Source organism: Apteryx rowi, unplaced genomic scaffold (genome assembly GCF_003343035.1).
Source record: "Apteryx rowi isolate R43461 unplaced genomic scaffold, aptRow1 scaffold_59, whole genome shotgun sequence".
Classification (NCBI taxonomy): domain Eukaryota; kingdom Metazoa; phylum Chordata; class Aves; order Apterygiformes; family Apterygidae; genus Apteryx; species Apteryx rowi.
Genome location: NW_020450860.1, coordinates 2448355 through 2458960, shown reverse-complemented (window position 1 = coordinate 2458960; position 10606 = coordinate 2448355). Strand labels below are relative to the sequence as shown.

Sequence of the window (10606 nt, the reverse complement as noted above, 5' to 3'; positions counted from 1 at the left end):
TCCGACACATACATGCTGCACATGCCTGCACACCTCTGATGCGCACATGCCACAAATGCGTGTGCACCTCCAGCGCACACACGCTGCACACGCGTGCACACCCCGATGTGCACAGGATGCACACACATACAAAACTCCGATGTGCACGCTGCACATGCACACATGCACACCTCCGACATGCGCATGCTGCACGCACACGCACCGCACACGTGCGCCCATCTCCGCCACACACACGCCACACACGCGTGCACACCCCGATGTGCACAGGATGCACACACATGCAAAACTCCGACGTGCACGCTGCATACGCACACATGCACACCTCCGACATGCACACGCTGCACGCACACGCACTGCACACATGCGCCCATCTCCGCCGCACGCACGCCGCACACGCGCGCACACCTCCCCTGCCCGGAGCCCCGCAGGCCCCCAGGCCGCGCGCGGGGCCGGGGCATCGCCGGCTCCCCGCGGGGCTACGGCGGCGGGCGCGTCCGGAGCCAGGACCAGCCCTCTCCCTGCTGGCATGTGCATCCGGCGCCGTCCCGGCTCCAGCTCGGCAGCGCTCCCGTCCCCGCCGCGACACCATGGCAGGGCCGGCTCCGCACAGCCCCGACGGCTGCCGCTTTCTGGACGTAAGTTGGTGGTTTTCTTTGCCACGCTCGAGCTGCCGCCCGGGATCTGCTAGCATGACAGGCTCGGCTCTCCCCGAACCGCTCACGGACCTCTGGATATTGCTCTTTTGTCATTAATCAGGCAGAAGCATCTAAACCCCGAAAGAAGACCTGCACAAGATACAAGATCTGTGGACTGCTCTTTTGTGTGCTGGTGATTTTTCTTATTCTGATATTTTTTGGTGTAAAGTTTCTCTGGAACCCAACGCCCAAGAAAGTAAGTACAAACTTTCCGCGTACCCCTTTTCCTCGCGGCAGCTACTCCGCCACCGACACATTTATGCCTCTTGAAGTGCTTAACTATCCCCTGAAATGCTGACAGGTTTGCAAAACGTATTTTCTTACACCACAAGAATTCATGGGGACTTTTAAAAATATTTGTGCTATTCATATTTAACTTTTACTTTGTATGGGCTGCTTTTTTTTTTTCCCTCTCTGTCAGTGCAGTCTTTTCCTAACGGATAATTGCAGGGGAGGGGAGGGGGTCTACGCCGCAAAGAGTTAAAGTTACTCCCTTTCACCAGCAGCAAATTTTATGACAAGTAAGAAAATATTTTCCATTTCATTTCAATTATCTTGCCAGAAACTGGTGGAAAAGTCATTACGCCGCAGCACAAAGAGGAGAGAAAGCCAGGACGCGGCGGTGATTGATTGCCACGGGTTATGTTTCCTCCTCTAAGGCGTCGCTCCGCGGCGCGCGGGGACGGCGGGACGGGTTAGCTTTCGGAGGAGGCGCTGCTGCGGGCTGGGTCGGGCTCCCTGGCTCCCGGCGCCCCAAAGGGGGATGCGCTGCCGGCAGTGCCGCTTTGGGGAGCGTCGCCCCGCGGCACGGTGCCGCCGGCTGCCGGGCACGCGAGCCGTCGTTTGGCATTTCGGGACGAGGTCGTTCCGGGCAGCACGGAGAGAAAACGCTTGCATTAACACCAAAATGTTCGCCTGGCAAGGAGAAGGGCTGGAGCCACCCGTGGGGAGCTTCCCGCCCGACCCGCTCCCCTGCCGGGCCCTGGCCGCCTCGCTTTGCGAGTGGGGAGCGGGAAAAGGAGGAGTTAGTCGGTATTTCCGCGGCTCTTCTTCAAACCGTCGGGTGGGTGGGCACGTGCGAGGAGCGGCAGCAGGCAGCCCAGGGCACTTGGGCTGCTCCGCTCCTGGCGCCCGGCATGCATCCCGTTCCATCCGCCGCCCGGAGGCAACGACTTCTCCAGCCAGCCCAGGAGCCTTCCAGGAAAATCAGGATGGGGGGGGCTCGGATTGCTGACAGGCGGAAACGTGAACCGAGGGGAGCGAGACTCTTTCAAGAACAAAAGCCCTTCGAGCGCTCTTCATACAGCTGAAGAACGCAAAAGGCCTTGCAAAAAAAGCGAAGCGCGGCTCCCGGGGGCGGGCGGCCGCGGCACGGCGCCGCGGGGCACCCGTCCCGAAGGACCGCGAGCGAGCGAGCGAGCGGGGGCTTCGGCCCTGTGGGGCGCCTCGCGGCTCCGCGTGCGGCCGCAGCCAGCCAGGCCCCGCGGGTCAGTGGGCCGCCGCCGCGCTGGCGGACGTAACCCCCCCCCACACACACACACACACACACCCCCCCCGGGTGCAGCGCGCCGGCCCGGCGCGAGGTGCCGCACGGGATCGCCCTCGCGGATCGCTTTGCAGCGCCGGGCGCGTTTGGCCGTCAGACAGGCAGCCTCCCTGCCGTTTCGGGCTTCGCACCGCTTCCTCCATAGCACAGAATCCACGGGCACACGCACACGTATATATATATATCTTCCCAAAAGCCCCGCGCCGAGCAGCGGGAGAGGCGGGCGGCTGCCGGGAAGCACGTCGCGCTGGCGGCTTTTCAAGGGGAGGCGAAGGGGCCGGCAGGCGCCGCGCTGCCCGCCTGGGACCCGCCGCCTTCGCGCGGCCGCCGAGCGGGGAGCGTCCGTCCTGGCAACGCTGCCAGCAGGCTCCGAAACCCGCTCACGCCACGGCCACGGCCCCGGCCCCGGCCCCGGCCCCGGCCCCGGCCCCGGGGCAGTTTGCGTGTGTGTGTGCTGGGGGGGGGGGGATGTTCACCACCGCCTTCGGCAGAAGGCAGCGACCACTCTCCGGCCGCGTCCGGCGCCGGGGGCTGCCGCGACCCCGCGCGGTTTCGCCCCTGCAGCTCTACGGCCTGGAGCGCACGTTCCTCAGCGGCGGCGAGAAGCACAAGGTGGTGATGGAGATCGACCCGCTGGCCAGAACGGAGACCTTCCGGACGGGCAACGGCAGCGAGGAGATCCTGGAGATCCACGACTTCAAAAACGTGAGTGCCGGACACGACCTCGCCTGCGCTTAAATGCCAGCGCGTGCCGAGAGCCTGGCTGCAGCGAGGCCGAGGGGACCCTGAGGACACGGAGGTGCCAAGTCCCGGCACGATTTATTCTGGGCTAGGGAGAGCAGTGCCTCTGGGCAGACCGCCTGGGGATGCTTCCAGAGGAAAAGATATATATAGCTATGCGAGCTTGCACCAGTATTTAATACTGGCATGGTTCAGTTCCAAGGAAATACATTTTAAAAGCTAAATCTAGTTATCGGATTTACCCTTGCAAAGGAATGCAATCACCATAAATCTATCCCAACTCAGTACATTTATCTGTCTGGAGAGCATTAAAACCTCGTGACAACATTGTAGACTCTCTCTGAAACCTAATTAAAATTTGTAGGGAAATACCCTGTGCAGTGACATATGGCAAAATTTTCAGCTAATAGCCTAGCAGGAACTGAAGGCTGAATGTTCATATAACCATAACGGTCAGATGCTATTCTGCATATATTTATTTATGATTACCAGAGCTCATGGTAGTTACAAGGGAAAGGGGAGCAAAGTAAAATTTTATGACTATCTGCCTCAAACTATTTGTAAAAAGCCTTATTCTCCCAAACCATAAAACACAATATCCCTTAGGAGAACCTGTTAGTACATCTTAGCATTGCTGCTGAACAGAGTTTGCACAAAAACATCAACAGGAAAAATATAACGAAACTCTGATGCGGCTGTACGCTCGGTATGATGCGGTTATTTATCCTTCAGCTTTTCAGCGACTGCTTTTTGCTGTTTGTTTCGATGCTGTAGGGAATAACGGGCATCTTCTTCGTGGGACTTCAAAAATGCTTCATCAAAACTCAGACTAAAGTCATACCTGAGACTACGGAGACCAAGATCCCCGAACTTGAGGTATGTAAATAAAAGCCAGTACAAACCTGCGTAAGGCCCTCGCAGCGAAACCCACCTTCCCCACTTTCTCACCGCCTTTCCATCTGCTCCAGCCTTCCCGGAGAATTTGCAATAAAGAAATAATGAGTTGTGATCGCTTCGTAAAATTATCGTATTTCAGAGGATTGCTTCTCAAAACAGCAAATCAAAAGAGACGGGATTAGACAACAGGCAGGCAAAAACCTTCAGCGCAGTACTGAAGCTCAAGAACAATAATCCTGTTGTAGTCAAAAGGTCGCAAGGCAGCTCAGGATTAGCAGACGCCAGAAGTCAATCAAATTGTTTTCTCCACGACCTGAGCCACGCGTTCTCAAGCAGGATGAGGCAGAAGTAATGAATTTAAAAGAGCAGCCGCATTTACGAAATGTGATTTGAGAAAGCACTTAACCACCAGCTTGAATCCCTGGAAGACGGGAGGAGCGGCGGGGTCGGCAAGCCCGGGATGTGCCTCGGACCCTGCCCGAGGGCGATGTTTAGGGCCAGGCGATGGGAGCAGGGCGCGTGCCGTGATCCTTCCCCCTTCCCACTGCTCCCGGTGCCCTGCACGGCAGGCGCTTCCCGAGCCAAGGCTGGGGCCACATCCTTGTGTCGGTACTTCTGCGTGGACCTTTCTTCCATGAATGTGTCTAATTGTTCTTTAAACCCACTTGATTTTCGCCCACTGCATCCTGCAGCGACGAGTCCCATAATTAGCGTGCCGCATGAAAAAGTACTTAACTCTTATTTTAATCCCTCTCTCTGACAAGCTGATGTGCTGCCTCGGTCTTTGTGCCGTGCAATGAAAGGACTTGAGGCCATCTCCCGTTTTGCTCCTCGAAGCCTCCGGCGCTGTTACAGCCCTTCAGCACAGCCCTCCTGTCTTCCCGTTGACAGAAGGGTGTTAGTCAATTTAATTTCTCCTCACAAAGAAGCCATTCTGCGTAAAATGCCAGCAGAACATGTGTTTAAAATAAAGCGTGTGCAGAAGCATTTTCCTGAATCATGACCTAAATTCCAAGACACAGATTCTTTGATTATGCCATAAGAAGCTAATAGATCTTTTCTGTTACCATCATAAAATAGATATGACTTTTCAATCTTCGGCAGAACATTGCCCCAGGTAGAGGACTGAAATGTAAAACCCAATGAGATAAATGTAGATTTAAGATCTAGTCATTTCTTCCTAGGAGTCTGCCGGCCTTTTGAGAAATTGGGAAACACATGCTCAGATGTCTTCAGCAGCAATCCTCCTTCTCCCTCCCTCCCCTGGTTTCTGCAGTTTTTTGGGGGATAGGGAAACACAAAAGGAGGCAAAAATCTCAATATTAATCCATGGAAATGATTCGAAAAACTAGGGAGCTTGTCGTCTCTGGAGCCGTGGGGGAAAGATGTGGCCAGGCTGCAACACCCTTGCTTCTCCCCGTCGTCCACCCCACGCTGGGATGCTGGGATGCCCCTCCTGGAGCAGAAACCCCATATCCCCAAGTGTCTCGCCTCCCCCGGGCTGGCAGGCGTTTGCTCCCCTCGTGCCTGCCCCCGGTGTGCAGGAGACAAGGAAAAGGCCATTTTACAGTCGTAACTTTTCTGCACTTCTCTAGCTGCAAAACCAGGTGCTCGCTGAGAAGCCACCAGCAAAAGCCTCCGCGAAGGCCCGGGACTGGCAGCTGCCTGCCACCAGCAACCACAGCCATCCCGGCGGATAACGCTGCCCGGCTGGAGGCCACGGGTTTTCCTGGCACGGAGCAGCCAGCAAGGGAGGAAGGTAGCTGCAGGGAAAAGCGCTTCTCCAGCTGCTCCGGTGGGAGAGACATTCCCCAGGGACGGGGCTCTCGGAGCCCATTCCCGGAGCCCGTGCGCTGCCGGTTCCCTGTAGGCCACCTTCCCCGCAGAACGGCTTTCAGCAAAGACTCCCAAAATGACTCAAAATTCGTCAGGTTTTGGTGACTCTTTGCTAAGACTTCCCAAAGCCATGAAGAAAATGTCTATAAATGAGAACTACTGCTCTAGACACCTTCTGGAGAGAAATCGCCAGCTTGCTCTATGGGCTACCAACGTACACAACGCTGCCTTGGCAGAGAGCTCAGCATAGACCTATCCAATAATCTTTTTATATCTCCCTTCCCAAGTCCTGCCAAAATACACCACGGAATAATGCAGTGTATGCGACATGTGTTATAAATTACAGAATACAGCCGTGCAAAGAATTTCTGTGAGGAATAAATTAAAGTGTTCGATCACAAAATCAGCAGTAGAAGGAGAGAGAAATTAAGTAGTTAGAGCAAAGCAGAAAGGAGATGTTTTAATCTTTGGTTTCAAATGAGCTGGGGAGCTCCAGAAGGCTGTTCCAGCTGGTGGGGACAGTGAAGGAGAAGGCTCTTGGAGCATGATGGATGGAGGGAGGAGAGAGCAGGGTGGTGCTGGCCCAGCAAGGGCAGAGGAAGACGAGGCCCGGGGTCGCGCTGGCGCACCACCGAGCTAACGCTGTTAGGACCAGGGGATACTGAGCTTGCATCCAGTGAGCGACCAGACCTAGGGGCTAAGGAAGCAGGACAAAATCTACCTGCTTGCTTGGAGGGGAAGAGGCGCATGGGGTAAGCCAAGGAGAAGAGGAGCAGCTGGAGGTGGGCAGAGCGTGTCCCATCATGCCACAATGAAATCTCATTCTTCTTCCAGGGAGAAGAAATTACGAGCACCTACTTTGAGCAGTCCATGGTCTGGGTCCCTGGAGAAAAGCCCATTCAGAACAAGGAGTTTCTGAAGAGCTCCAAAATCTTTGACATCTGTAGGAACGTGACCATCTACTGGATCCACCCAACGCTGATAGCAGGTACAAAGAGCCTGTTCCCTCCCACCCAAAGTGCCTCGCAGGCACCGGGGTGCGTGATCAGCCCACCTCACCAGGAGCAGAGCTGCAGTGACTGCCACCGTCCCCCTTCCCCTATGAAATTCCCCTCATTGCGAGCTGGCAGGGAACCTGAGCCTGCAGCCTGGTCGTAAATCTCAGACTTGAAAACAGGTTTTTGTGCAACCATGAGAGAATATGGACAGTGTAATAGCAGGAGCTGAAGTTTCTCCCTGCAAAGCGTTCATCTCACTTGGCTCCCTGCACTTTGCAAAGTGGCCACCCTCCTTGTAACAAAGAAAAACCCCTTCGTACCTGCAAAGAAGCCAGCACTGCTGCAAACCGGGACACCTAAATTCTTGTCACTGCATGAACATCAGAGGGTGAGCAGACATCCTATTCCACCCGCATCTAAATCACACGACAGGGTTGCCACCTCCAGCTGCTCGCTGTACGTCCCTACCAGAGGTGGCTGGCCTCTTACATGCACCGGTATAATTGCACACGCTCTCTAACCCATTGCTATCAGGACGATCTAGTTTAAAAACCACTTGCAAGGAAAAATGTCGAGGTCAAAGTTGCCCATTGTGGCCCCACATGTCAGCTGTTGCGGGGAGCGGTGGGTGCCAGCGCAGGGCACCCTGCCGGACCTCCGTGTCCAGCCCCACGCCGAGCAGGACGGGCTCGGTGGCGCCTCCCCTGCCACGAACCGGCGGTGACGCACTGCCAAAACGCTTTGAGCCCGCAGTTGAATAAGGAGCGGAGTGAGAGAAAAGCCTGGGCACTTGAAGCGAGGGCTGCTGCAAGTCTGGAGGTCGATTCGGGGGGCAGCCGCGCTCCGAAGGAGCTCTGCTCACCTCCGGGATGGGCTAGCTGGAGCGCTCCCGTTTCACCCCTCGGCCGGCGACAGCAGAAAGCCCCTCACGCGAGAGCAAGCCCTAATCGCCGGCACCCCCGGGTAACGCTGCACCAGCCGCGTACTGAGAGGAGCAAGGCTTTTGTGTCGCTGTCCCTGGAGAAGGGCTGCCGCTGGCAGTCCGCACTTCTCCTTGCAAAGCTGCTGGTGGGTTTCAGAGGTGGCAGTGCTCCTCGGGCATGCGGCTGCGTGGTGTGCAATTAATTAGGAGCACATGCACCTTTAGCATCACGTCTCAGCAGCCCGCAGAGGGACAGTCTTGACTGGCGCAGGTACCGGCTGCCCTTCAGCTGGCAGCCGTTGATGGTGCTGCTAGCAAAAGAGCATCCAATGTGAACGGAACGTGCTTTCCCCTTTCTGCTTCCCTGGTCTCTAGGGCCCCCTGTGAGACCCAATCTGTGGGAAAGCTTCAGCACAAGAAATTAATGTCATTGTGGGACTTACCTAAATCAGCGACAGGAGCTGTAGCTGGGCCTCATCTGCCCCAAAACGTGCTGCTTCCCGGGTGACAGGCTGGTGCTCTACAAAAGCCCGTGAGTGCCAGCACGGCCCACTGCGAGGATACCCCCCGTGCACCGCAGCGTCCTGTGGGGTGCACAGACACCACCCACGGGCAAGAGGGGTGAGCTCCGGCGTGGGGACCAGACAGGTCACATCTTCCCCACCATCCTCTGTTCGTTTTATCATGTAAAGCCCTTCATCCAGGCTTGCACAGGAGCAGGAGGGAACGGAGCTAGACCTGGTTTGCTGCTGGAGCTGTTCAGCTTGGGGCCATTTCCTCCTGTTCTTGTACTGTGGCACCAAATTTTGCTGGAGACTTTAATGCCGCCTGCTGCTTTTGTTCCCCTCCTCCCTGGTCACTGACAGTGATATTTGGGCTCTTCCCACAGCTCCTGAGCTCGCCGACCTCGGAGAGGGAGAAGATGACACTGAGCTGCTTACGAACAACCAAAGCTGGCTGGACGGGGAGAACGAACACGAGGTGGAGAAGGATGCGCAACCGGGGCCCAAGCGCCGGGCACGGCAGCTCACCGAGGAGGATCTGCCCGTCAACGACTACGTGAGTGCAGGGAATCTGCCTGTCCGTGGGGGCACCCGGGGGTGCCTCAGCTCCCCATGCTCCCTTGCCATCGCAGGCGGGTGGGAAGCAGGGAGGAGAAGCGCTGGCGTCCGGGTGCCTACAGCAGGAAAGTGCCAGCTGCCCGGAGAGAGCCCTCCAGGCTGGGCACCCTGCAGCGAGCCCCGCGCTGCTGGCCATGCCGTTTCCCAYGGCCCCCGCAGCACTGCAAGCCTCCTGCCCTGCATTGGTGCCAGGCTGCGCTCCGGGGCGTCCTGGCCGCTCTCCTGGGGTGCCCTGGCCATGCTCCGGGGTGTCCTGGCATTGCTCCCAAGCTGTTTTCCTCTCCCTTGCTCTGACACCGGCTCTCTCCCCGCAGACGGAGAACGGCCTGGAGTTTCACCCCTTGTGGGACRAGCGAGGCTACTGCTGCGCCCAGTGCCGGCGCGCCAACCGCTACTGCCGGCGGGTGTGTGAGCCCCTCCTGGGCTACTACCCCTACCCTTACTGCTACCAGGGCGGGAGGGTGATCTGCCGGATCATCATGCCGTGCAACTGGTGGATAGCGCGAATGCTGGGCCGGGTCTAGGGCAGCACCTCAGCGTCCCTGGAAAGGGGGGACTCACTTTTTCTCAGGCGTTTGCATGCTGTCCCCATGCTAGCCTGTCATATTGTGAGCTATCCTGATGTATCCTGATGTAGCTAAAGCGTAAGTCGTTATCTGCTTGATTACCGGTGAGCATGCACTGAGCGCGCGGCCTCAGGGGGACGCATGTGGACTGCTCCCGGGGGGCTGGAGACGGTTGTGCTTGACTGTATCGCCGTCACGCTGAGCACCAAGAGGCAAACAATAAACGTCTGTATGAGCGATTGCAAAGAAAATGGAGAGTCATTTAGTCTGTCTGTGATGCTTAATGGCTCTGGGAAGTGATCTAATTGCTCAGCTACCTCGTCCCTAGCATCCATAACTCAGGTACCAGGACTGCCAGTGCTCACCTAGCTGGGAACGTGCAAAGGTACCAGATTTGCTCCCTGACATTGCTGCCAGCTGTGTTTAACATGTACCGATGGCCGTGGCTGGTCCTGCTCCGCAGGAGGGGAGCACCGGCTCCAGGACTGCCTTCACCCTCGCACTAGCACGGGGAGTTCAGTAGTTATTAGAGGCTAGTGACGGGCCCTGTAYGACTACCGTTTCCATCGGGTGCCGTTGTTCCCTTCGGGAGCAGTGCGTGGTGACAGCAGACCCCGCTCAGAGGCTGTGCAAGGCTCAAGCAAGGGCAGCGGGGCAGCAGGAGCGGGCACAAAATCCCAGGCAGGATCTCCGCCGGCAGCCTGAGCCGGAGTTAGAGGAGGCGAGAAGGGCTCTGTGTACGGTCGGCAAGAGCAGCAGCCGGCAGGACTAACAGGGAGGCAAAACCCAAGCTCCAAGAGGTAAAAAAAGTCCCTGAAACTGTTGCAGAACTTAATAGGACATTCAGCTTTCAGCAGTACTGAGGGCTAATGGCCAAAATCCCCAACTTTATGTCTATTCTTCCCATTAAAACATTTGCTCCAGTAAATGAGGACATGCAGCAGCAAGAAGGATGTTGTGGGAGATGCTAAGCACTTGGCAAAGGGGCAAACGCGTTGTTCCAAGCTTGCGCAGCCCCTCGGGCCCTTCCTGCGGGCTGCCAAGGCTGCTCGGCTGCACCGAGGCGGTTCTTCCCCGTCCCACCCCCGTGCAGCCCCTTGTAGCTCACGGAGGAGGCACTCCTGGGCCCCCCAAATCCTCCGCCGGGGCTCTGGCCAGCGGCCCAGTACCTCTGCTTCCCAGATTATCCAGCCTTGGGGACGGGAAGCACACGGCTTGCCAGCAGCCCTGAGATTATTCAGTCCTAGGCAAACGTTCAACTGAAGAGTGAATTTATTTCCTTTA

The 10606-nt window shown here is 57.0% G+C and overlaps 1 protein-coding gene across 1 annotated transcript; it reads left to right on the top strand.

Moving 5' to 3' along the window:
* Nucleotides 1-587: 587 nt before the first annotated feature.
* Nucleotides 588-9280, top strand: TNMD (tenomodulin). Its single transcript, XM_026082713.1, has 7 exons — nucleotides 588-635; nucleotides 757-891; nucleotides 2806-2946; nucleotides 3757-3858; nucleotides 6550-6703; nucleotides 8525-8694; nucleotides 9071-9280. Exons 1-7 carry the CDS (start codon nucleotides 588-590, stop codon nucleotides 9278-9280), a joined length of 960 nt encoding a protein of 319 aa, XP_025938498.1.
* The last annotated feature ends 1326 nt before the right edge of the window (nucleotides 9281-10606 follow it).